The sequence below is a fragment of the Diorhabda carinulata genome, chromosome 11 (genome assembly GCF_026250575.1).
Source record: "Diorhabda carinulata isolate Delta chromosome 11, icDioCari1.1, whole genome shotgun sequence".
In the NCBI taxonomy this organism is placed as follows: domain Eukaryota; kingdom Metazoa; phylum Arthropoda; class Insecta; order Coleoptera; family Chrysomelidae; genus Diorhabda; species Diorhabda carinulata.
In genome coordinates, this window is record NC_079470.1 from 14,198,262 (window position 1) to 14,225,371 (window position 27,110).

Sequence of the window (27,110 nt, forward strand, 5' to 3'; positions counted from 1 at the left end):
AACATTTTGTAACTTGATTCAATATTACTCAATTATTCAATTGATCGCAGTTGATAGTGCGGATAATCGCGAATCCGTATAACTGAGAGCCGGATAATCGAGTTTCTACCGTATATTCCGACTATATAACCATATACATAAAAAGAAATGTGTTTTTTTTTCAACGCTCGTTGTGTACGACAGTTGGTTTTGATTGGTCGCAATTGATAGTGCGGATAATCGCGAATCCGTATAACTGAGAGCCGGATAATCGAGTTTCTACCGTATATTCCGACTATATAACCATATACATAAAAAGAAATGTGTTTTTTTCAACGCTCGTCGTGTACGACAGTTGGTTTTGATTGATCGCAGTTGATAGTGCGGATAATCGCGAATCCGTATAACTGAGAGCCGGATAATCGAGTTTCTACCGTATATTCCGACTATATAACCATATACATAAAAAGAAATGTGTTTTTTTTTCAACGCTCGTTGTGTACGACAGTTGGTTTTGATTGGTCGCAATCGATAGTGCGGATAATCGCGAATCCGTATAACTGAGAGCCGGATAATCGAGTTTCTACCGTATATTCCGACTATATAACCATATACATAAAAAGAAATGTGTTTTTTTTCAACGCTCGTCGTGTACGACAGTTGGTTTTGATTGGTCGCAATTGATAGTGCGGATAATCGCGAATCCGTATAACTGAGAGCCGGATAATCGAGTTTCTACTGTATATTCCGACTATATAACCATATACATAAAAAGAAATGTGTTTTTTTTCAACGCTCGTCGTGTACGACAGTTGGTTTTGATTGGTCGCAATTGATAGTGCGGATAATCGCGAATCCGTATAACTGAGAGCCGGATAATCGAGTTTCTACCGTATATTCCGACTATATAACCATATACATAAAAAGAAATGTGTTTTTTTTCAACGCTCGTTGTGTACGACAGTTGGTTTTGATTGGTCGCAATTGATAGTGCGGATAATCGCGAATCCGTATAACTGAGAGCCGGATAATCGAGTTTCTACCGTATATTCCGACTATATAACCATATACATAAAAAGAAATGTGTTTTTTTTCAACGCTCGTTGTGTACGACAGTTGGTTTTGATTGGTCGCAATTGATAGTGCGGATAATCGCGAATCCGTATAACTGAGAGCCGGATAATCGAGTTTCTACCGTATATTCCGACTATATAACCATATACATAAAAAGAAATGTGTTTTTTTTCAACGCTCGTTGTGTACGACAGTTGGTTTTGATTGGTCGCAATTGATAGTGCGGATAATCGCGAATCCGTATAACTGAGAGCCGGATAATCGAGTCTCTACCGTATATTTTGATTATATAACCATATACATAAAAAGAAATGTGTTTTTTTTCAACGCTCGTTGTGTACGACAGTTGGTTTTGATTGGTCGCAATTGATAGTGCGGATAATCGCGAATCCGTATAACTGAGAGCCGGATAATCGAGTTTCTACCCGTATATTCCGACTATATAACCATATACATAAAAAGAAATGTGTTTTTTTTCAACGCTCGTTGTGTACGACAGTTGGTTTTGATTGATCGCAATTGATAGTGCGGATAATCGCGAATCCGTATAACTGAGAGCCGGATAATCGAGTTTCTACCCGTATATTCCGACTATATAACCATATACATAAAAAGAAATGTGTTTTTTTTCAACGCTCGTCGTGTACGACAGTTGGTTTTGATTGATCGCAGTTGATAGTGCGGATAATCGCGAATCCGTATAACTGAGAGCCGGATAATCGAGTTTCTACCGTATATTCCGACTATATAACCATATACATAAAAAGAAATGTGTTTTTTTTTCAACGCTCGTTGTGTACGACAGTTGGTTTTGATTGGTCGCAATCGATAGTGCGGATAATCGCGAATCCGTATAACTGAGAGCCGGATAATCGAGTTTCTACCGTATATTCCGACTATATAACCATATACATAAAAAGAAATGTGTTTTTTTTCAACGCTCGTCGTGTACGACAGTTGGTTTTGATTGGTCGCAATTGATAGTGCGGATAATCGCGAATCCGTATAACTGAGAGCCGGATAATCGAGTTTCTACTGTATATTCCGACTATATAACCATATACATAAAAAGAAATGTGTTTTTTTTCAACGCTCGTCGTGTACGACAGTTGGTTTTGATTGGTCGCAATTGATAGTGCGGATAATCGCGAATCCGTATAACTGAGAGCCGGATAATCGAGTTTCTACCGTATATTCCGACTATATAACCATATACATAAAAAGAAATGTGTTTTTTTTCAACGCTCGTTGTGTACGACAGTTGGTTTTGATTGGTCGCAATTGATAGTGCGGATAATCGCGAATCCGTATAACTGAGAGCCGGATAATCGAGTTTCTACCGTATATTCCGACTATATAACCATATACATAAAAAGAAATGTGTTTTTTTTCAACGCTCGTTGTGTACGACAGTTGGTTTTGATTGGTCGCAATTGATAGTGCGGATAATCGCGAATCCGTATAACTGAGAGCCGGATAATCGAGTTTCTACCGTATATTCCGACTATATAACCATATACATAAAAAGAAATGTGTTTTTTTTCAACGCTCGTTGTGTACGACAGTTGGTTTTGATTGGTCGCAATTGATAGTGCGGATAATCGCGAATCCGTATAACTGAGAGCCGGATAATCGAGTCTCTACCGTATATTTTGATTATATAACCATATACATAAAAAGAAATGTGTTTTTTTTCAACGCTCGTTGTGTACGACAGTTGGTTTTGATTGGTCGCAATTGATAGTGCGGATAATCGCGAATCCGTATAACTGAGAGCCGGATAATCGAGTTTCTACCCGTATATTCCGACTATATAACCATATACATAAAAAGAAATGTGTTTTTTTTCAACGCTCGTTGTGTACGACAGTTGGTTTTGATTGATCGCAATTGATAGTGCGGATAATCGCGAATCCGTATAACTGAGAGCCGGATAATCGAGTTTCTACCCGTATATTCCGACTATATAACCATATACATAAAAAGAAATGTGTTTTTTTTCAACGCTCGTTGTGTACGACAGTTGGTTTTGATTGGTCGCAATTGATAGTGCGGATAATCGCGAATCCGTATAACTGAGAGCCGGATAATCAAGTTTCTACCGTATATTCCGACTATATAACCATATACATAAAAAGAAATGTGTTTTTTTTCAACGCTCGTCGTGTACGACAGTTGGTTTTGATTGGTCGCAGTTGATAGTGCGGATAATCGCGAATCCGTATAACTGAGAGCCGGATAATCGAGTTTCTACCGTATATTCCGACTATATAACCATATACATAAAAAGAAATGTGTTTTTTTTCAACGCTCGTTGTGTACGACAGTTGGTTTTGATTGGTCGCAATTGATAGTGCGGATAATCGCGAATCCGTATAACTGAGAGCCGGATAATCAAGTTTCTACCGTATATTCCGACTATATAACCATATACATAAAAAGAAATGTGTTTTTTTTCAACGCTCGTTGTGTACGACAGTTGGTTTTGATTGGTCGCAGTTGATAGTGCGGATAATCGCGAATCCGTATAACTGAGAGCCGGATAATCGAGTTTCTACCGTATATTCCGACTATATAACCATATACATAAAAAGAAATGTGTTTTTTTTCAACGCTCGTTGTGTACGACAGTTGGTTTTGATTGATCGCAATTGATAGTGCGGATAATCGCGAATCCGTATAACTGAGAGCCGGATAATCGAGTTTCTACTGTATAAAATATATTTTTTATCTGATGAATAACTTTAAGAAAATATAATTAAAGTCAAAAGTTTATGGTGGATAAGTATAAATATTTTTCAAAAACGGACATTTTATATATGTTTTTTGACTTGAACACAATCACCCTTTATAATTTCACATATATAAATATTCATATTTTGGAAAATTGTTATCAAATCATATATTTTCTTCCATAGTCCAGGCAACCAAAATAAAAAATATCCGATATACATGAAAATTTTGAATTAAGCTTGTTTTAACCTTATTTTCAAAATCTACTTTTTACCGATATGCGCAAATTACTCTTAGGGGCGAAAACTACCCTTTATTGCAAAAACTCAATAAAATTAAAAGTATTTAATCGGGAGAAAAAAATATTTGAGGGTTGAATAAAAGTTGTTTAATGCTACGGTATTTATATATTTTTTTAAACCCTGTTTGATGTATTTCATCGCTTGTGAAGTATTATCTTTATAAGGGATGATAATATGAAATTAAAAGCCCCCTTTACCAAAAAAAAACGGATGAGGCACCTGCACTTGTATCTACGATGTATACTTTCAATTTACACTTTTTTGTTTTTTGGCCAAATCTCGGTTAATTTTCAAAATATTCAGTCGTTAAAAACGTAGTTTTATAGGGAATTTCATAACCTAAAAGTTTTAAATTTTCTTAGCTTGTTAATTTTGAAAGGGTAACATTTAAATGGTTCGAAAATGGTACTAGTCATACGTTAGGACAAGTTTTGTAAGGTCATATCTCGGTTATTATATAAGATAAAAAAAATTAAAAAAAAGGAAAATGTTTGTTAAGAAGAATACCAACTTTTTGTTCTCTACTAATTTTTACGTATATCCTATAGTTTTTCCGAAATTTTGGATTTTTGAAAATTTCGAAGATAATTTTTCGACTTTAAACATAATTTTTTTCGAAATTATGCATTCTAAATCGTTCAAACTCCCAGAAATCTTTTTTATTACGTAAATAAAGTAGATCGACAGTGAATTATCTTTTTATTGCAATTTGGGTACTATTGGTAAAGGTGAAAATGTGTTTTTGTTCTAAAAAAAAAATATAAATCGATTTTATTTTGGTCATAACTATCTTAGTTTATATGCTAGAGAGTTGTATTAAACTTCATTTTAAAGCTTTTCAAAAGCTCTTTGAAAAAGATTTAATGCATTTTCCCGAAAAATTGACCGTTTTTCCGTTATTCGACGTGGAATTTTAAAAAATTTTCGTTCGAATACAAACTTTTTATTAGACCTACAACCAATTAAAAAGCAAAAATCTTTCCGTTTTTTTTTAAAAACTTAATTTTTGTATTTCACACTTTTGATAAAATCGAAAGTTTTTCATGAAAAACTGATTAAAAACGTGGTTTTTCAAAAAAATTTTCAATCGCGCATAACTCAAAATCTATTGATTTAAAAAAAAAATGCTAAGAACAATTTTTGTTCACAATTTGATTCTCTATCGATTTCCGTTGTTATTTTCTATATAAAACTTTCCCAGGAAAAAAGGACACATTGAAATAGGGTAGATTTTACTTTTTGAGTTATTCCCTAATCAAAATTTTATTAAAATCGAGGGAGTTTAACAGTTATTGGGTAACTCACCTGCCAAAGGCATCAAAATTGTCATCAGAGGATAATTCCAGGTTCCAATTAACAAAACAACACCATAAGGTTCACTAGTAATAAAAAAAACATCCTTACAATTATTAGTAATATTTTTTTCGTTGTTGTGTATATCAATCCATTTATCAAGATTTTTTAATATGTGACGAATTTCTCTTTTTCCTCCTTCTATTTCGAAAATTTTCGATTCAAAATACGGTCTTCTCATGTCGGTATACAGAGCATCGCAAAGTGCATTTTCTTCGTTTTCGAAAAAATTTAATAACGCGCGTAACTGCGTTTTTCTAAAGGCAATAGGCAAAGTTTTGGCGGAGTCAAAACTTTTTTCTGTTATCGCCACGATAGTTTTCATGTTTGTAATAATTAGGAAACCTTGATTTTACGGTTTATGGTTCATGATAATTACCAATGGTCTAACCCACCTCGTTCGAATTTACTAAATCAAAAACAAATTTGTTAATAAAAAGAAATAAGAACTTGGTTATTTTTTAACTACTTGAAACTTGAGGAAAATCTAATTGATTGCAGGAAAAACTAATGAAGTTGTTAGCGTGTATACAAATTACGTCAAATATACTAAAATATACCAAAAGAGACGGTAAATGGGAGAGATTTGGTGAGATTCAATTCAGAAAGACTGTAAACCACTCCTTGTCCTGTCGAAAGACCAAGAAAAGTCTTTTGTACGACAATTGTTCCATTACTTTCAACTCCAATCACTTTCTTCTCCAGCGATGTTCAATAAGTTGAGAACAGAAAATAATCCGAGGGAGCCAAGTCTTGCGAATAGGATGCTTATTTTGGTCATTGCAATAACGAATGTTTCAGCTGGTGGATTGTCTTGATGAAACAACACTTTTTCGCTTGATTTTTCCTCTCAAACGTTGCATAATACTCGCCGTTGATTGTTTTTCCTTTTTCAAGATAGTCAATGGAAATTATCCCAGAAAAACCGACGCCATGACCTTCACTTCACATGGGATAGTCTTTGCATTGTTTGGAGCTGGTTCTCCCTTTTTAGTCACTCGATTGAAACATCTTCACGACGTTGTTTGTTGTATGGTGACGTTTTTTGAACTACCCACTATGTTTACTAGCTTTTTCTGGATTTTCTTCGACATTTCTAGAGTCGTCGCCTCATTTGATCGACTAGTGCGTTGTTGGACTCCGTAGTCTCGTCTAAACTTTGCTACCCAATATTTTAGTGCTTATTACGAAATAGCAGCCTCACCCAGAGTAGAATCTAGTTCAGTTTTTATATTGGTTGGGCTAAGGCTTTTTAAATAAAACGATGTTTACAAATTCACTGAAAACGTTTCGAGCAACGACCGCCATTTCTAGATCAAGCCATGTACTTCCGGATGAAATGAACTATTGTCAAATTTTTTCAAATGTCCTTGTCTAAAATGGTTTAAATAAAATCTTTTAGACAACATACAGTGGTATAAAGATGATTCAATTGACTAGATTTGATATGTTGAAAATAATTGATTATATCTTAATTTACATAATAGTTTTGAAGCTACAAATCATAATCAACTACAAAAACTAATTATATTCAATTATGAAATCATAGTAACAAAAAACGATGAATTTATGCATAAATAAACGTGGGTTAAACAACATAATTTCTTTATCTAAATAAATGAGACATTTTCATATTATATTTTAAGGAAACTTAAACAAAAACGTTTAAATAGCACCCTTATCCGCCAGATTTAATCCCCTCGGATAATTTTTCGTTCACATACTCGAAGAAATCGCTCGGTGGTTTTAGAAGCTTGACGATTCTCATTAAGAGTATTAAACTTTTACAACATCTCTGGTAAAAGTGTTTTCTTCGTATTTATGTAAATCGAAAACTTTTTTTTGAGATTCGGACCCCCCTTGTTAGGCATATTATGATAAATACTGACCTGGATTTCAATTTTACAAACTGCACATAACAACAACGCTTGTTATAAACACTAATAGCATTAATGAGAAAACAGAATGAAAAACTTGATATTTTGGACGGAAAACGGAAAAATTTTTATTCATATACAAGGAAGGTTCGATAATTAATTTGTCGTGACTTAAAATCCGAAGTGCGAACGCGTTACGTAAATAATTATCGAGCCGCCCTCGTATACGAGTGCATACTTTTCTATATCCACCCATATTGGTAAGTTAAATGTTAAAAATTATAAAAATTGATAATATAAATGACAAGAAAAAGTTTATTTTTAAATTCTATCGACCGAATTATTAAACAAAGAAAAATAATTGTTTATATATACCGGGTGTATCAATAAATAGGTGTATTGAAGGTAGTAAAAGCGCCGAAATATGTTGTGTTTGTGTTATATACACAGCGATCCAAAAGATCTATCGTATTATGGGTTTGAGAGGGATTTTTATCGGAAATATTCCACTCGGTTTAACATATTTGAAGCATTTTGGCAGTTCGATATAACCTCAACTTTCTGACTATATTACAATATAATCCGCAAATTTTTTTTTTCGCAGTTTTTGGGGGATAAACTTGAAGCTTACGTCCGATTGACTCTAAGTCACCACTACAAGACGGTCAAAGAAAAACGTACAGAGATAGCGAAATGTTCGAATGACAGAACTGTCACTTTTATAGAAGGATTTAATTTTAAAGTCGGAGCTTCGCAAGTTGAAACTACGAGTTTAGCGTTTCACGTATTCCAATCGACCAGTGGTTACGGTAGGGGTAGGTGTTCGGTAAAATAGGATGGCGGAAATTCCTTGTTTAACGAAAAAAACAAATCATTATACACGTTTTTACTCTTTATCGACTTTTAATGTGATAAAAAACCGTCATTTTCCACCGCGTCAATTTTTTTAAGCTTGTTTCGGTTAGGATATAGATTATTTGAGATATACTCAATAGTTATATGATGTTTAAATAGTTTGACATCCTTATAATTCATCATCATCAATTCATCAAAGGATCTGATGTGTTTACAGCTCCCACTTTTTTCAGAAAATTCAGGATATGGAATTTATGGTGCCAGATCGTAAACTTCCTGACGTAGTTTCGTAAATATGTGGATAGATTCCTCCAGTAATTATTTTTTCCGTACATATTTCTTTTCTCGTGTTTCCTGGGGTTGATTCCACAAAAGGGGTCAGTTCCTACGAAGGGTTTCTTCACCTCTACCACTTGAGCTACTCCATTGCTCTCTATTCCTATGCGTTCTGGAAGACTTTGAACTGTCATTTGAAGTTTTGATGGTTTTTTTTCAATATCCGAAGATTGATTATCGATTGAAATTAAATGATATTTTTGATTCTTTATGTTGTCAATTATTGGAACAAGGAATTTTCGTTGGAAGCTTATAGATTTAGAGCTAAAACTAGAAGCTGTAGTTCGATAATGATTTAGATAAATGTTTTTTGAAAAGAAAGCGGCAGGATTGAGACTTTATGCTGATTTATTTCAGATAAATTGATCGGGAAATGCGTGCTGGGTTCGTATATGTTCGCCAGAGGTAAAGCGCTGATCCAATGGAACACAGCTTTCGTTAACCCCATGGAACAATGTCAACAATGGCAAGCTCTATCGGAATAACCTAAAAATTTGATGTATGAATGTAGTACAAAGAAAAATTATTTATTCATTGTTTAATGTATGTTTTATATTGTATCTAATGTATAAAAAACAAACATACATACTAGGGATGCTAGGGAAAAATAAATTACAAAATAATTTATAATAGTTCCAAGTTTAAATAGTTTAATACGTGTTTGGTACGTGATTAAGTACTCATACGATTTTTTTTTACGATTATTATATAGTATATCAAATTTGGATACAAATTGTGCAAAAAACAATGAAAAATTCGATCTCATTCAACTGTGTATTCTTAAGATTCCCTAGCTCAGAAATAAATGGAGATATATGTGTTATTTACCATAAAAAAAAGTTCTATCAAACTTGTAAGTACTGTATGAAAAATAATTTAACACTTTTTGATAATTAACGTTTTTCATATTGTTTCTTAAGTTCTTAATTTATTTATACACTTAACTTTCAATAATTTACTTATAAATATCACTTTGTGCGATTATTTTCACTAATTAGTTTTTTTCACTAAAACTATTTATTTAAAAACTGACTAACCGCGTTTACGCAAATCATTTATATATCTAAATAAATTCTAAAGCAAAAATAAAACGAAAGAAATAAATAAATGGACTTTCCTGGAAATTATTTAGAAGAAATACTGCAAATAAACCGCTTGCTACTAAAGAAATTACATACGTCATTTATGAAAAACGTGAAAAGCGCCGCGCGAATTTGCCGAATTTAAAATTCCATAGTAGATCTACAGGACCGGCTTAGGGAACCATTTTGTCAACAATTGGCCAATGAAAAGGTTAAATGATTCAAAATTCAATACATCTTTGCATAATTTATGAATGAATACGTTATTTCTATAAAAAAAAAATAGACCGGAAGGGATTGGATAAAGGATTGTTTTCTGATTCCAGCATATAAGCTTGGAAAACATTTTTATGAATGTTCATACATATTTTGGATACTAAAATCGATGATAAACATGACAGGAATGAAGATGCTGCAGGACACACAGGCAATATCAATGGAAACTCAAGGAATTTTCCACGAATCTTACTACAAAAGGCAGGACTTTGATCCAATCCCTCTCGATCTAAAAGGATTCATTTTTTTTATAAATATTATCTTCCCGCTTTAATTACGTAATGAAGATTTGTGGTAAAAGTACTTTTGTCAGAAAAATTAATCAATTTATTGAAATTTTTTGGTTTTTTTTCCAAATTAGATCCCTTAAAGACAAACAGAGCTTCAATCGCCTAGCTTTAACCAAGAATCTAAAAAATGAAAATTCAAATCGAGAATTTTTCATTTTTTGGGGGACACAGTACAGAAAAAATAATTTCCAAATTAGTTCCAAGATTATTTTTAGTTGTTTGTCTTCAAGTATGATCTAAATAAATCGGACCAAATGCATTGCATGAGAAACAATTAGATAAATGATAACGATTAACGTTATTGCGTTGTTGTGTGCATAGAAATAAATAAATAATTTGTATTAGACACCCTTCGACTTTTATTTACACCCTATACATCCTAATTTTAAATCTTTAGTTTAATTTCTCCATCATTTTTCACTACAACAAGTTCCGTCCTCTTTAGATACTTTTGGAATAAACCTCGTATTACAATATTATTAACAATTAAAAAAATTTGCGAAAAATAAATTTCAAAATAATTAATTTTTTGAGCATAACGTTCCCCATTCATTTATTTCCATTTTTTCGATGTTACCCCTCGTATATATTTCTTCTTTGGTCCACCTCTTCTTCTTTCAATTCCCTCTACCTCAAATTTTGTTTATATTCCGTCTGCAGACGTGTCCCAACCATCTGACTATATTTTAAACCCCTCGGTATAGTAATAATAATAATTTTCGACGAAACACTCTGTATATATTTAAAATAGAATTGTTTTTAAACGCTGTTTGCTCAGCCAAAATTTTCGGAGCATATAATAATGTGTTTCTAAATTATGTTTTTGTCTGGAATTTTTAATTAAGTACATACAAATTAACTAAAGTTATTACTAATTGTTTTGGTAGTATTCCAATGTGTTTATTTTGTGTTTTGAAAAATAAACGAGATCATGTGATGGTTTTTAATAGAAATTTCGAAAAACCTCATTCAACTCAAGTTCAAAATCGAAGAATTGACATTCTTTTATTAAAAATGATGAATAATTTTGATTAGATCGAATCAGCGTCTTTCTTATAAATCATGGTGCGTTACTTGCCGGCTCTATATTGTACAATGCAAAAAAATGCGCAATCATTTGCCGATTGAGAAACCTGGTTAAGCGGGACCTGGATAACCTCTATTATTGAGAGTTGCAATGAGGTTCCAGTTGTTTTTCATTGAATTACCTCTGTTAATAAGACTTTTTGTATCTTGTTAAATGATATCTGAATTCTAAGACTTTTTCGATGTTTACCTCTATAATTAAGACTCTGCAGCTCAATTATTTGTATAAGTGAGACAAAGACAAAGCTGGAGATCTGCGCGACGTTTCTAGAATATTTACCACATGTAGGAATGACTTAAATGAAGAAAAAGAAGAAGATTGTGAAGAGACTCCTGTGAAAATTTCAAAGCGTGAGTCAATGGAAGCTTTAATATTCGATTTAGTTCGTTTTTTACTCAAAATGCGTTAGCTCACGAACTAATAGCTGACAGCTGACAGCTGTCAGTTTTATACAAGTGTCTTTTGAAGGTTAGGACTAACTGAAAATCATACAATTTGAATTGTTTAGTTCTATGATTGCTACGAACTCATATAAAAATTTTTACCTGTAATTTTGTTATTCATTTTGTAATTTTCTTCTGTATATTGAAATTTCATTTTATTTGGTTTAGTTTTTACAAACTTTTGTCTACAAATCGTACCAATTTCTCACTCTATAGAGTCTTGAAATATGAATTGTAATATTTAGAAGGTGCTCTAAATTCCGAAGACATTAAATCTATATTTAAGTGTAATTAGGAAACTGTAATAAGATTGTTTCGGTACATGTCATCGTCAAAATTGATTATACGACTTATGACGTGCGAGATGTCGGACCGACCCGGTTGTTCTCACCTCATTTCGTTGCTACAATTTTCTAACTCGTTATGAGATTCCGAATAAATTTAGAGAAGCAAACCAGTGTACGAATATAATATTTGGTTTTTTAGTAGATTCGCGTTAACGAGATTTCGTTACGGTGAAAAAAATGGTAATTATTTCATTTTGTATATGAAATTATCATTTTGAATGACCAGCAACGAAAATTGTCTATACTAAAAAACAGTTTTAAATAGTTTTTTGACGAAGCTGAATTGAATAATCGAATTACCAAAAGTAATCCCGATCAAAATGCGTTAGCTCACGAACTAATCGTGTGACAGCTGTCAGTTTTATACGATTGTCTTTTGAAGGTTAGAACTAACTAAAAATCAGTTTGAATTGTTTGATTCTACGATTACTGAATGGATATTTCTATTGACAGTAGTCGTTTGCTGTATATTCGGTTTAGTTCGTTTTATACTCAAAATGCGTTAGCTCACGAACTAATCGAGTGACAGCTGTCAATGTATGTATACGAAATTTTCAGCCAACTACGAGTGATAGCAGTTTACACACATATTGTGGACGATTTTTTTAAGTAAATTTTTTATTTCCATAATTCATGTAGATGATGACATGCGATTTAAAAAGCAATGCCAAATTCTACTGCATTTATTTATAAAAACAGCCTTCGACGTTAATTTATATGTAACATAACCTTGTCTTCATATATTCGCCCAGACTAATTTCTTACTTAAAATGTTACAATATAATTTTGAAACGAAAAGATTTTCATTTCAATAAAAAATTAAACAAATCTAACGTTACCTGTATATTTAATTCAAATATACGAAAATTATAACCAAATTCGATTTCGTTTGATGATACAGTTGATTAACGGGAAATAAACTACACAAACAAAAATTTGATTTGGGCTCTATAAATATGAAAATTTTGATAATTAATGTCTCGTTGGGTATTATGAAAAATATGTTATAACCCACTTGGCAATCATAATAGATTTCTGAAGATAATGTATGCGACATAATATATACGATAAATAAACGCGTGATTTTAGTTGTTTGAAATTTGGAAATTTGCCATTTCAGTTTCACCTGAAATATCAATTAATTAATAATAGCTAAAAAGAACAGTTTATAATGTAGTAATGATTTAAAAATAGAATTTTTTTTATATATATACTATGCAGATTGTTTTAAACGCTCATTCCATTACAAATAAAACAATACGAGGGTTTTACTAAAAGTAAGATTTCCAATGAGATACGACGAAACCACCGGAAATATTTATCCGACCATGGAGATTGAGGTTTACGTTGAAGGATTCAAGTTTTTTCAACATGGTGCAGAGCTTTTGATCGAACGGATATTCCATGGAAATTTGTATCGGATTGTCCAGATTATACACTTTTTTAGATTATAACCTCAAAAATAGTAGTTAATATTTGCCAAATTAAATTTCTAGCTTTTTTTGAAAATAGTAATGGTCCTAAAAAGTGAGGTGTTTTTACAGAATTATTAATATTTACAAAATAGTTGAAAACTTTTCGTTATTTGTTGTACCTCGCGTATATTTATTGTGTGATTAGATATAACGAATTTGTGGACTTTTTTGGTGTTTTCTGAAGTAACCATCTCAAAAAAATTAACGAAATATTTTAATTTCGCTCGAATGAGTGGATTTTGGGAAAGGGGAATGTTGAAAATAGGGTATTTCAAAGGTTATGTAGCCTTGGGTGTTCAAAAAATGGAATTTTGTCGAAAAAAATCAAAATTTTACCAAGTAAGTTGATTTTTGGAAACTTTAAGATGAAAATAAATAGAATTTTGCGTTAAAAATTGCAGTTTTACACAAAAATTGTTATTATAGATCCAAAATTCAAATTTTTATGTTTATTATTTTGGAAAAATAATACAATTCAAAGCAAAAGTGGAATTTCGTCGAAAAAAAATGAAATTTTCACCAAAAAACTCAGTTTTTGTAGACTTTTAAGAAAAAATTAATCAAATTTGCATTAAAAATTGCAGTTTGACTCAAAAATCGTTATTGTACATCCAAAATTCAAATTTTCAAGTTTATAATTTTGGAAAAATAATACAAATCAAATCAAAAGTGGAATTTCGTCGAAAAAAAATGAAATTTTAACAAAAAAACTCAATTTTTGTAGACTTTAAAGAGAAAATTAATCAAATTTGCATTAGAAATTGCAGTTTGATTCAAAAATCGTTATTGTACATCCAAAATTCAAATTTTCAAGTTTATAATTTTGGAAAAATAATACAAATCAAATCAAAAGTGGAATTTTGTCGAAAAAAATCAAAATTTTACCAAGTAAGTTGATTTTTGGAAACTTTAAGATGAAAATAAATAGAATTTTGCGTTAAAAATTGCAGTTTTACACAAAAACTGTTATTATAGATCCAAAATTCAAATTTTTATGTTTATTATTTTGGAAAAATAATACAATTCAAAGCAAAAGTGGAATTTCGTCGAAAAAAAATGAAATTTTCACCAAAAAACTCAGTTTTTGTAGACTTTTAAGAAAAAATTAATCAAATTTGCATTAAAAATTGCAGTTTGACTCAAAAATCGTTATTGTACATCCAAAATTCAAATTTTCAAGTTTATAATTTTGGAAAAATAATACAAATCAAATCAAAAGTGGAATTTCGTCGAAAAAAAATGAAATTTTAACAAAAAAACTCAATTTTTGTAGACTTTAAAGAGAAAATTAATCAAATTTGCATTAGAAATTGCAGTTTGATTCAAAAATCGTTATTGTACATCCAAAATTCAAATTTTCAAGTTTATAATTTTGGAAAAATAATACAAATCAAATCAAAAGTGGAATTTCGTCGAAAAAAAAATGAAATTTTAACAAAAAAACTCAATTTTTGTAGACTTTAAAGAGAAAATTAATCAAATTTGCATTAGAAATTGCAGTTTGATTCAAAAATCGTTATTGTACATCCAAAATTCACATTTTCAAGTTTATAATTTTGGAAAAATAATACAAATCAAATCAAAAGTGGAATTTCGTCGAAAAAAAAATGAAATTTTAACAAAAAAACTCAATTTTTGTAGACTTTAAAGAGAAAATTAATCAAATTTGCATTAAAAATTGCAGTTTGATTCAAAAATCGTTATTGTACATCCAAAATTCAAATTTTCAAGTTTATAATTTTGGAAAAATAATGCAAATCAAATCAAAAGTGGAATTTCGTCGAGAAAAAAATGAAATTTTCACCAAAAAACCCAATTTTTGTAGACTTTAAAGAGAAAATTAATCAAATTTGCATTAAAAATTGCAGTTTGACTCAAAAATCGTTATTGTACATCCAAAATTCAAATTTTCAAGTTTATAATTTTGGAAAAATAATGCAAATCAAATCAAAAGTGGAATTTCGTCGAAAAAAAAATGAAATTTTCACCAAAAAACCCAATTTTTGTAGACTTTAAAGAGAAAATTAATCAAATTTGCATTAAAAATTGCAGTTTGATTCAAAAATCGTTATTGTACATCCAAAATTCAAATTTTCAAGTTTATAATTTTGGAAAAATAATGCAAATCAAATCAAAAGTGGAATTTCGTCGAGAAAAAAATGAAATTTTCACCAGAAAACTCAGTTTTTGTAGACTTTTAAGAAAAAATTAATCAAATTTGCATTAAAAATTGCAGTTTGACTCAAAAAAATTGATATTTCACATAGAAAATTCAAAAAAAAATATTTCCTCCAGTCATAAAAGAATCCGGCATGGAAGCACTAAAAAATTTAATGTGTTGCTGCAACTGATGTATATCGATTCGACTCAATTCCAAATCGATTGCTTTGACATGATCCTTAGTTTTTGTAAAAATCTACTCGAAATCGATTATTCTCAACGAGCAGAACGTTCACGAAATCAAAAAGCAATACACGCCCCGCTAAAAGTCGCTAAAATGAACGATTCAAAATGTGTTAGGGGTCAAAAACGCTGTGAAAAATTGAAACCAATAACTTTGAGAAAAGATAAGATAAAAAACATTTGCAGAAAGGGGGATACAAAATAAGTAGATTTTGGAAAAATCCCGGAAAATCACGAAATACTGATATTCCTGATAATAAAGGAGACTGAAGTGTTTTAAACCTGGAAATGAAAGAGTTAAGGACGTAGAACGTTTTTAAACAATCAGAGACAATCTCAACAAATGATTTTTCAATAAAATTTTAAAAAGGAAGATACAGGTGTCAATTTTAATAATAATTTTTGAAAAGCTCAAAAATTATATAGTTTGCACTTTGAAATATGCAGATTAGTGGAAAATAGAATGGAAACTTTATAAAAAAATATTATTTTTGTTATAAACTTTTTTCGTCCGTTTCTCAAACTAAAATATTTTTAAACACATAATTTGTAAATGTATTTATATCTAGGCTAATCCAAAAAAAAAAACGTACGTCAAACAACAAAGAATAATTAATTTATTTTGCCTCATGTTAATATATTTTTATCTTGTAGGTGAAGGTTGGGAAGTCGAAAAAACGATATAGCGAGGAAATTGAACAGCCGCTCGAATTTTTTAATTGAATTCCATTCGTTGACGTCATTAAACAAAAATATTTACTATAACCAAAAACCAAAAAGAATGTTCAACATTAGCGGAGAATTTTCGCGATAAAACGCTTTTTTCAAAAACAAATAACACAAAAATATTAACTTTACAAAAGTTTTAAAAACCGCATCGAAATCTATAATTCAAAAAACTTGAATACCAAAATCTAGTTGCAAAATCAAAATATATATAATAAAATAAATACCGAGCTCACAAATGATTATTTTATAAACAATTCCCACTGAAATGAAGATGAAAATAATCAAAATCTATAGAATTCATTCCATAGCAAACAGTCAACACAAAATATAATAAAAACATTTTGGAACAAAAAGGAATTTCGACAAATTGACCTAAAACATGAAAATTATTGAAAGATAGTTCTAGACGTTGACAATAAATCATGTGACTAACTAAGAAAAACAAAATTTTTTACCAAAAATCGATTTTATTAATCTTCTTCAACATCAATACAATCATTCCAACGCTTCCATAACTTCTCAATATCGTGTTTGTAGAAGGATTTGTCTTTTGTCTCAAAATAAGCTTTTTTAAGATCAATAGTTACTGGAGACCAGATCTGGACTATACGGTAGCTAAGGAAGCGATTCGAATTGTGATTCCTTCAATTTAACCATCGTTGTCATCGACTTTTCAAATCGGTTATTTGTCTTGGTGAAACTCTGGTTTTTTCTTCGACATATCAAGCAGTTTTTCTTTCATTTTTACATTTAAACTTCCATAAAACTGAAGCCATAACCTTCCCAGTTAACTGTTGTGTCTTTGGACGCTACGAACCTGGTTCACCGACCGCAGTTCACTCAGATGCTGACCGTTTTGATTCCAGAGTGACGTAATCGATCCATGTTTCGTGCATTGCCACATATCGGCGCAAAAAATCTGATTTATTACATGTAATCAAGGCCAAACTTTTTGGAACGAATACAGAGAACCGGGAAGTAGCAAACTTCTGATAGTATTGAATAAATAATAATATTTAAGTGTATTTTCGAGGACGTTTACGATCCTTTTGAAGATGTTTTTTCTACTACCATGGCGTTCATTCATAACGCTGCCTTAATATGTTTATTTGAATAACATTCTGTTAAAAACTCGGAATATTTTTAGAAGTAACTAATATAGTCGTTTGCATCCCATACGTTATTTATAGTTAGTTGTTTATTACATACACGTATTTTTAACTGTAATTTTTGTCGTCGAATGAACTGCCATATCTAATTGGTAATTTTTTTTTCTTGCTGTGTGCACCGATTTCAAAGTTTAATACGAATATTCAACAGAATTTGAATCGATTCAGTTTGCCGTTGCCGTTCCAAAAACGGGGACAATTAAAACTATGAAAACACAAAGACGACGAAATTACGAAAAAAAAGGTTAAACTACATCTGCTCAAAACATTAATTAGACCAATAATGAGCTACGGAGATGGTATATTCCGAGCCAAGTAGATTTAGATCTCTTCTGATTTAAAATTAGTTTTTTTTATAATTGATGGAAATTGAACGTTTCGACTTGTTTTAGTCCGTGTCAAAGTATGATATTATATTAAATAGAAACTAGTTTTAACTAGAAAAATTATTTTTTCCTTGGTCTTTACATCTCAAATTTATAGCTGCAATCAATTAAATTATTTGTAGTTGTATTAGAATTTACTGAATAGAACTATAAATTTTTTTTTATCATTTATAGTTTTTTTTATAGTTTTTATTTGAAAAATAGTTTTTTGATGGTTCCAATTCTTTTCATTATTGCCGGTTACGTTCCATAAATTTTCAATCCGGAAATACCGATGATCTTTTAGTCTATTTTATAAATACTGAGTTGTTTGTCCTATGTAGATAGCGTACAAGGTACTTGATATATACTTCATTTGTTGGTGTTGGACTCAAAAATTGTTATTGTACATCTAAAATTTAAATTTTCGTGTCTATAATTTTGGGAAAATAATACAAATCAAATCAAAAGTGGAATTTCGTCGAAAAATAAATGAAATTTTCACCAAAAAACCCAATTTTTGTAGACTTTAAAGAGAAAATTCATCAAATTTGCATTAAAAATTGCAGTTTGATTCAAAAATCGTTATTGTACATCCAAAATTCAAATTTTCAAGTTTATAATTTTGGAAAAATAATACAAATCAAATCAAAAGTGGAATTCCGTCGAAAAAAATGAAATTTTCACCAAAAAACTCAATTTTTGTAGACTTTAAAGAGAAAATTCATCAAATTTGCATTAAAAATTGCAGTTTGATTCAAAAATCGTTATTGTACATCCAAAATTCAAATTTTCAAGTTTATAATTTTGGAAAAATAATACAAATCAAATCAAAAGTGGAATTCCGTCGAAAAAAATGAAATTTTCACCAAAAAACTCAATTTTTGTAGACTTTAAAGAGAAAATTCATCAAATTTGCATTAAAAATTGTAGTTTGACTCAAAAATCTTTATTGTACATCCAAAATTCACATTTTCAAGTCTATAATTTTGGAAAAATAATACAAATCAAATCAAAAGTGGAATTCCGTCGAAAAAAATGAAATTTTCACCAAAAAACTCAATTTTTGTAGACTTTAAAGAGAAAATTCATCAAATTTGCATTAAAAATTGTAGTTTGACTCAAAAATCTTTATTGTACATCCAAAATTCACATTTTCAAGTCTATAATTTTGGAAAAATAATACAAATCAAATCAAAAGTGGAATTCCGTCGAAAAAAATGAAATTTTCACCAAAAAACTCAATTTTTGTAGACTTTAAAGAGAAAATTCATCAAATTTGCATTAAAAATTGCAGTTTGATTCAAAAATCGTTATTGTACATCCAAAATTCAAATTTTCAAGTTTATAATTTTGGAAAAATAATACAAATCAAATCAAAAGTGGAATTCCGTCGAAAAAAATGAAATTTTCACCAAAAAACTCAATTTTTGTAGACTTTAAAGAGAAAATTCATCAAATTTGCATTAAAAATTGCAGTTTGATTCAAAAATCGTTATTGTACATCCAAAATTCAAATTTTCAAGTTTATAATTTTGGAAAAATAATACAAATCAAATCAAAAGTGGAATTCCGTCGAAAAAAATGAAATTTTCACCAAAAAACTCAATTTTTGTAGACTTTAAAGAGAAAATTCATCAAATTTGCATTAAAAATTGTAGTTTGACTCAAAAATCTTTATTGTACATCCAAAATTCACATTTTCAAGTCTATAATTTTGGAAAAATAATACAAATCAAATCAAAAGTGGAATTCCGTCGAAAAAAATGAAATTTTCACCAAAAAACTCAATTTTTGTAGACTTTAAAGAGAAAATTCATCAAATTTGCATTAAAAATTGTAGTTTGACTCAAAAATCTTTATTGTACATCCAAAATTCACATTTTCAAGTCTATAATTTTGGAAAAATAATACAAATCAAATCAAAAGTGGAATTCCGTCGAAAAAAATGAAATTTTCACCAAAAAACTCAATTTTTGTAGACTTTAAAGAGAAAATTCATCAAATTTGCATTAAAAATTGCAGTTTGATTCAAAAATCGTTATTGTACATCCAAAATTCAAATTTTCAAGTTTATAATTTTGGAAAAATAATACAAATCAAATCAAAAGTGGAATTCCGTCGAAAAAAATGAAATTTTCACCAAAAAACTCAATTTTTGTAGACTTTAAAGAGAAAATTCATCAAATTTGCATTAAAAATTGTAGTTTGACCCAAAAATTGTTATTGTACATCTAAAATTTAAATTTTCGTATCCATAATTTTGGAAAAATAATACAAATCAAATCAAAAGTGGAATTCCGTCGAAAAAAATGAAATTTTCACCAAAAAACTGAATTTTTGTAGACTTTAAAGAGAAAATTAATCAAATTTGCATTAAAAATTGCAGTTTGACTCAAAAATCGTTATTGTACATCCAAAATTGACATTTTCAAGTCTATAATTTTGGAAAAATAATATAAATCAAATCAAAAGTGGAATTCCGTCGAAAAAAATGAAATTTTCACCAAAAAACTCAATTTTTGTAGACTTTAAAGAGAAAATTAATCAAATTTGCATTAAAAATTGCAGTTTGATTCAAAAATCGTTATTGTACATCCAAAATTCAAATTTTCACGTTTATAATTTTGGAAAAATAATACAAATCAAATCAAAAGTGGAATTTCGTCGAAAAAAAAATGAAATTTTCACCAAAAAACCCAATTTTTGTAGACTTTAAAGAGAAAATTCATCAAATTTGCATTAAAAATTGCCGTTTGACTCGAAAATTGTTATTGTATATCCAAAATTTAAATTTTCGTGTCTATAATTTTGGGAAAATAATACAAATCAAATCAAAAGTGGAATTTCGTCGAAAAAAAAATGAAATTTTCACCAAAAAACCCAATTTTTGTAGACTTTAAAGAGAAAATTCATCAAATTTGCATTAAAAATTGCAGTTTGACTCGAAAATTGTTATTGTATATCCAAAATTTAAATTTTCGTGTCTATAATTTTGGAAAAATAATACAAATCAAATCAAAAGTGGAATTCCGTCGAAAAAAAAATGAAATTTTCACCAAAAAACCCAATTTTTGTAGACTTTAAAGAGAAAATTCATCAAATTTGCATTAAAAATTGCCGTTTGACTCGAAAATTGTTATTGTATATCCAAAATTTAAATTTTCGTGTCTATAATTTTGGGAAAATAATACAAATCAAATCAAAAGTGGAATTTCGTCGAAAAAAAAATGAAATTTTCACCAAAAAACCCAATTTTTGTAGACTTTAAAGAGAAAATTCATCAAATTTGCATTAAAAATTGCAGTTTGACCCAAAAATTGTTATTGTACATCTAAAATTTAAATTTTCGTATCCATAATTTTGGAAAAATAATACAAATCAAATCAAAAGTGGAATGTTTTTTTATCATTTATAGCTTTTTTATAGTTTTTATTTGAAAAATAGTTTTTTGATGGTTCCAATTCTTTTCATTATTGCCGATTACGTTCCATAAATTTTCAATCCGGAAATACCGATGATCTCTTAGTCTATTTTATAAATACTGAGTTGTCTGTCCTATGTAGATAACGTACAAGGTACTTGATATATACTTCATTTGTTTTTAGGTGTTTTAGATTTCAATTTAGTGAAATATTTTGATAATTGTTGGGAAAATCCTTGTGTATATGGCAAGGAAAAAGGTTTTATGTTTTGACGTTTCGTTTCTATTCCGTATTAATTATAAAGTTTTTTGTGATATAGTATGGACATGATTTGAAGTTGGAATATCTTGAAAACCAACTAAATTCCGTATTGTTAACTTTATATAACGTTAAATCAACAAAATTGATTTCATTATTTTGTGTAATGCAATCGTCTACATTGATAGATCGAAATCAACTTGGTCCTCAAGATTTTTCAACTTCAACTTCAATCATCCTTAATCACAAAAATGATCAGCATTGAAATATGATAATTATCCGGAAGAAATTAAAATATTTAGGGGACTTTTGACTTATTGTCTTTTCCACTAAAATTGTAACTAAAATTATATCGAATGCTTTAAAAAAATGATTATAGTTTTATATATTGTATGTTAAAAGTTGTTATAACGAATTTGAAACATTGCCAAGACATTAGAAGTGAATATTTCAAGTTGATGTCGCAGATATTTAGCGATAATCACGAGAGTGAAATATTTTTTTCGTAAACGATCTACTTAATAATTATTTATAGGTTAATACGACGTGATAATGTTAAATATCAGTTATTTATATAAAGTATAAAAATTATTGAATTATATCTGTATACAATCGTCGTTTTCTTTATTTTCTATATAGAAATTACAATCCAATTAAAAAAAACTACATAAATACGTCGTCAAATCAAAAAATAATGTTAATTAAACAAAAACTCAATTTATTTTTACCGAGATTTTTGAAAAAAAAAAAAATATAAAATTCAGTTTTAGTCTCGACGTATCTCGAAAAGTGTTTGGCCGAGGAAATTTTGTCCGAGATCCATGCGAGCTGACATTCAAAAACCTTTTCCAAACTCCATACGTTCTGAACTTTGTTTTTTTTTTTTTTTTTTTTCGATGGCCCGGATTTAAAAATACACGTAAACGAGGACGAGACAACTTTTTAACAATTATTACGGAAAACCGCATACCAGTCAACTTAATTTTCTCGACATAGTTGCCAAAACATTATGAAACGTTTTTCGCGCTAAAATATTTCCAAAAATACCGTTCAATTATTCTCAATTGACAGGATAGAATGCGCTAGAACTTTTGTAGTAGATTAAAAACACGAAATGCCGAAAATACCTCGCAATCATTTTTCTAAATTAAATAACTGGGAAGAGTGGGAGAAATATAAAGTGCTTACATTCTGTTGACGCTTGTAGTTTTCTAGCTGTCATTAAAGTGACATTTTAAAAAAAAAATCACAATGGTACGTCGGTTATAGTCGTTATTCGACAGTTTTTTTTTGTGCTGATGATTATGTGAAGTGAAAATAGTGGATTTTTTGAATTAATTTTACAAAATTTCGATCCTATATTATTTTCCTCCTATTATTATATAATCATACCTACCCTAAATTAGAATTACACCCCTTCGTACACCACCATTTATCAATCCATTCGATCTTACCAATAATCCAATCGAATTTTAGCTTTTTAAATACTTAATTCTTCGGGAATATTATTGCTTTTAATTAAATAATGATTTCATTGATTCATTTGGATGTAATTGTTTTTGGTAGAGTGGAGACGATGACCAGAAGATGCTCATCATCCGTAAGGCCTTCACGATGTTCGATACGGGCAAAACCGGATTCATCGAAACAATAAAAATTGCCACAATCCTCAACACAATCGGTCAGTTATTCGATGAAGTGGCCCTCAACGAACTTATAGCAAAAAACGATCCCGATAGAACCGGACAAGTGAATTTCGACGCCTTCTCCGAAATCATCCACCCGTTCCTTGAAGAAGATTTAGATGAAGCCGAAACACAGAACGAACTAAAAGAAGCCTTCAGGTAACTAATCGAATATTATAATTAAATAGATTTGCGATAAGTTTTCTTTATTTTTTAGATTATACGATAGAGAAGGTAATGGTTATATAACAACGGGAACTCTAAAAGAAATTTTAGCTGCACTCGATGATAATCTTACTAGCAGGGATTTAGATGGAATTATAGCGGAAATCGATACCGACGGTTCGGGAACGGTAGATTTCGATGGTAATAAAAAAAATCGTAGTAAAAATCTTGTTATTTACGCGTTTTTTTTTCAGAATTCATGGAAATGATGACAGGAGATTAATTTATTAATAAACGGTATTTCATATCTGGGCCATTCTTTATAGTATTGATCAAAATTCCAATCACAGTATACGTCTGCGGTTTATGTAAACACATTTACTTATTAAACTGTTATTTTTACAATAAATTCGTTTTATTTCATTTAATTGAGATATACATATGGAGATTTTGTCTCGAATTACTGGACTATGAAACTTACCCATGGAAAACTTTCCTCTATTTTTTTGTAGTTATGTAAATCTATAACATTTTCAACTTGGAAACCAGAAGTTTTTATAATAAATTTTGTATAAAAATATATTCTCGTTTTAATCTATCTATAATTAATTTATTAAAATTGTTTTGCACTGCCATCTATCAAAGTAATGCGAAAATTTTACTTCGACTAAAACTGTTGGTTAAAGGTAACGACAAAATTTGACAGAAAGCTGCAAATAAATTATGACATTTTACGATTATCTAATAGATGTCACAACAAGACATAACGATGTATTACATCGACATTTTATATCCATTAATTGTTTATATTTTAGAATGTCTAATTACTTGTAAATTTAAATTTGAAACGTAATATTCATTATAAACAAACAATTTTTTTTTATTATTGAAACAATTATTGAACCATATCAAATTATTAAAAATTACTTTCTCATAATATCATTTTAATCCAATCGAATCCGACTGAACCATTTGTATTTCAAATTATTTAATAATTTATATTACGATAATTATTATTTGAACATTGAAAAAAATTTAAAATTGTAAATAAATTTATTATTTTAGTACGTTTTCTTTTTACGTATATTGGATTTGATTTACTTCGAATCAATTATCATGAGGCTCAATGGTCTAGGGGTATGATTCTCGCTTTGGGTGCGAGAGGTCCCGGGTTCAAATCCCGGTTGAGCCCGTTTTTTTTTTTAATTTCAATTTAGTTCAATACATTAATTTGAAATTTTTTTGAAAGAAATTAACATAATATTTTAAATTGGAAGTATTGTTTCATTTTGTAATATCAATTTTAAGAAAACATTTCATACAATTCTGGGTTGTTTTAAAAACAACATGGAGAATTTCGAAAGTTAGGTTAGAATTAAAGTGACAAATTATGATATTTTAAACAAATAGGCATATAAGCATCCATTCTGTTGAAACTTAACTTAACCTTGCTTTTTTCCGTTAATAAACAATAATATACAAGTACTTTTATCAAATTATTAGTAATAAATGGAAAAAAAAGTGAGGTTATCATATGGAACGGACTAAGAATCTAACGGTGGTTCCAGCAAATATCAATAAATTTTACTGAATTCGTTTTTACATCTTTTATTAGCCAACCACATTCCAATTTTTAATTTATCAGTTTCCAAATTAATAAACGTGGTAAAATTCAATACCAACATCTACCAGTTCGTCCCAGTTATATTTTTCGTTGAACAACTACAAAACCACAATTTTTGTAAACTAAATCAAACATCAATTCGTTAATTAGTTCATTAAAAAATATTCGAATAAATATGAAATATTTAAAACGTAGTCCTGACCTGGTATTTGCATCTGCGATAAAATATAAATATTAGCAATGTCCCAACGAAACAATAAAAAGATAATTACTGAAAATAATGTCAATAATACATTTTAAGATTTTCAGAACATAACCTCTACATTGTTATTGACCCATTTATCATACAAAAACAAACGCCAACCGCAAAATTTACATAAAAATATCTATAACCCACACATTACAAATTTCGAATGTAAATTTTCACACCTTTCATAGTTCTACGTAGTAAAAATACGTATTAAAACGTATTAATCAATCTACTAGCTCAAATTTTAACAAAACCTTTCGATGAATTACAACGAACTCAATTTTTCAACTTAATTTCCATCACAATTCCGGATCTGCCTCGTTTAGAATCATAATAACAACATACTGTTGGTGGTTTTCGAAAAATTCGTAGCAATTCTCCAACCAAACCACCGTTATTTTTGCCCTGAGATACGATGGAAGCTTATGTCTTCCTTCTCAGCGGGAAATTGTCTATTACTTGGACCGCTTCTGAAGATGCTGTCCTGTAAGCAACCGTCACCCTAAGTAGTGCACCAAGGTAGCCCAACCAAAATTATCCTAAGAAGAAAACGATTCTTCAAAGCTTAAAGGCCGAAAAGTGGTGATAAAATGGTACAGATGGGTACCAAGACTTCTGAATTTTGAACAGCAACACATTGGGAAGATTTCACTACGAAGATGTAGGACATATTGTCCCGATTTGTCCCCATTATTTGGTCCACTGAAAGGAACACTCGGCGAAAGTCTTGGTCAATATTTCTACATTATAAATAACAAAAAACAATTTATTTATTATTTATTTTTCGTGGTATTTGTTATTATATAATAAGGAGTTCGATAACCGGAATATTATTCATTATATTCAGATTTCTAAAGAATGCAATCAGCGAAGATCTTAAATAAACGAATCCGGTATATTTATGATTCATTTAAGCTGAGTAAATATACAGGTTGGATGGTATTAAAACACCCAAGCCTTAATACCAATCAACCATCTTCGTAGATCTCCAGATCAGTTCTGGCACGCTGGTGTTGTTCTGTTCCGTTGATATAAAAATCTTCAAATTCAATTCTCGAATTTGTACAGGAAATTGGGGATGATTTTAACCATCTCAAAACCATGATTACCACCACGCGATTAGGTTCTTGTTTTGAAAGCAAGCAATTCCCAATCAATTGAGACATTACCACCTGGAAGATTGATCAATCTGTAATAACGAATCAAGCAATAGCTTTGTTGTGTTTCCTGTCGTTTTTCTGTAGCCTGATTCAAGGAATTCCGGAAAAGCGCAGGCATCGAAAAATTGTTTATAGTGGATGTAGATAAGGATCGGGATCGTCCTGGTGATTGCCAACACCAGAGGAATTAGACAAGGCACCATAAGAACAAGCTGCAGTCTTAAATGCCTGTTGAAAACAATTTGTTTCATCTTATTTGTCCTGGTACAATTGACAAGGATTCTAGCAGCCATAAATTTAGGATAGCGATAAAATCGGTAGTATACGGGGATGGTACGATAAGTACCTATCCCAAGAAAGAAATTTTA

The 27,110-nt window shown here is 29.9% G+C and overlaps 2 protein-coding genes and 1 non-coding gene across 5 annotated transcripts in view; all 3 read left to right on the forward strand.

The window, feature by feature from the left end:
* LOC130899268 (synaptotagmin-15-like) overlaps positions 1-10,505 on the forward strand; it is a 77,749-nt gene extending 67,244 nt beyond the window's left edge. Inside the window, exons 9-10 of one of the 2 annotated variants that reach the window (XM_057809071.1) lie at positions 7,923-8,133; positions 8,867-10,505. In XM_057809071.1, coding sequence (XP_057665054.1) covers positions 7,923-8,133; positions 8,867-8,994 — 339 coding nt within the window. In that variant the 3' untranslated portion in view covers positions 8,995-10,505. The remainder of the gene's footprint in view (positions 1-7,922; positions 8,134-8,866) is intronic. The other variant, XM_057809072.1, reaches the window with a different exon arrangement.
* A 12,448-nt stretch (positions 10,506-22,953) lies between these two features.
* On the forward strand, positions 22,954-24,117 carry LOC130899272 (troponin C). Of its 2 annotated transcripts, XM_057809080.1 has the most exons (4): positions 22,956-23,112; positions 23,425-23,702; positions 23,761-23,909; positions 23,963-24,117. In XM_057809080.1, exons 1-4 carry the CDS (start codon positions 23,110-23,112, stop codon positions 23,989-23,991), a joined length of 459 nt encoding a protein of 152 aa, XP_057665063.1. In that variant the 5' UTR covers positions 22,956-23,109; the 3' UTR covers positions 23,992-24,117. The 2 variants fall into 2 exon arrangements, with proteins under 2 accessions (XP_057665062.1, XP_057665063.1); XM_057809079.1 differs by having other exon boundaries at positions 22,954-23,112; positions 23,761-24,117.
* Positions 24,118-24,828: 711 nt separating this feature from the next.
* On the forward strand, positions 24,829-24,900 carry Trnap-ugg (transfer RNA proline (anticodon UGG)). The gene has a single exon. It is a non-coding gene; the product is annotated as a tRNA-Pro (tRNA).
* The last annotated feature ends 2,210 nt before the right edge of the window (positions 24,901-27,110 follow it).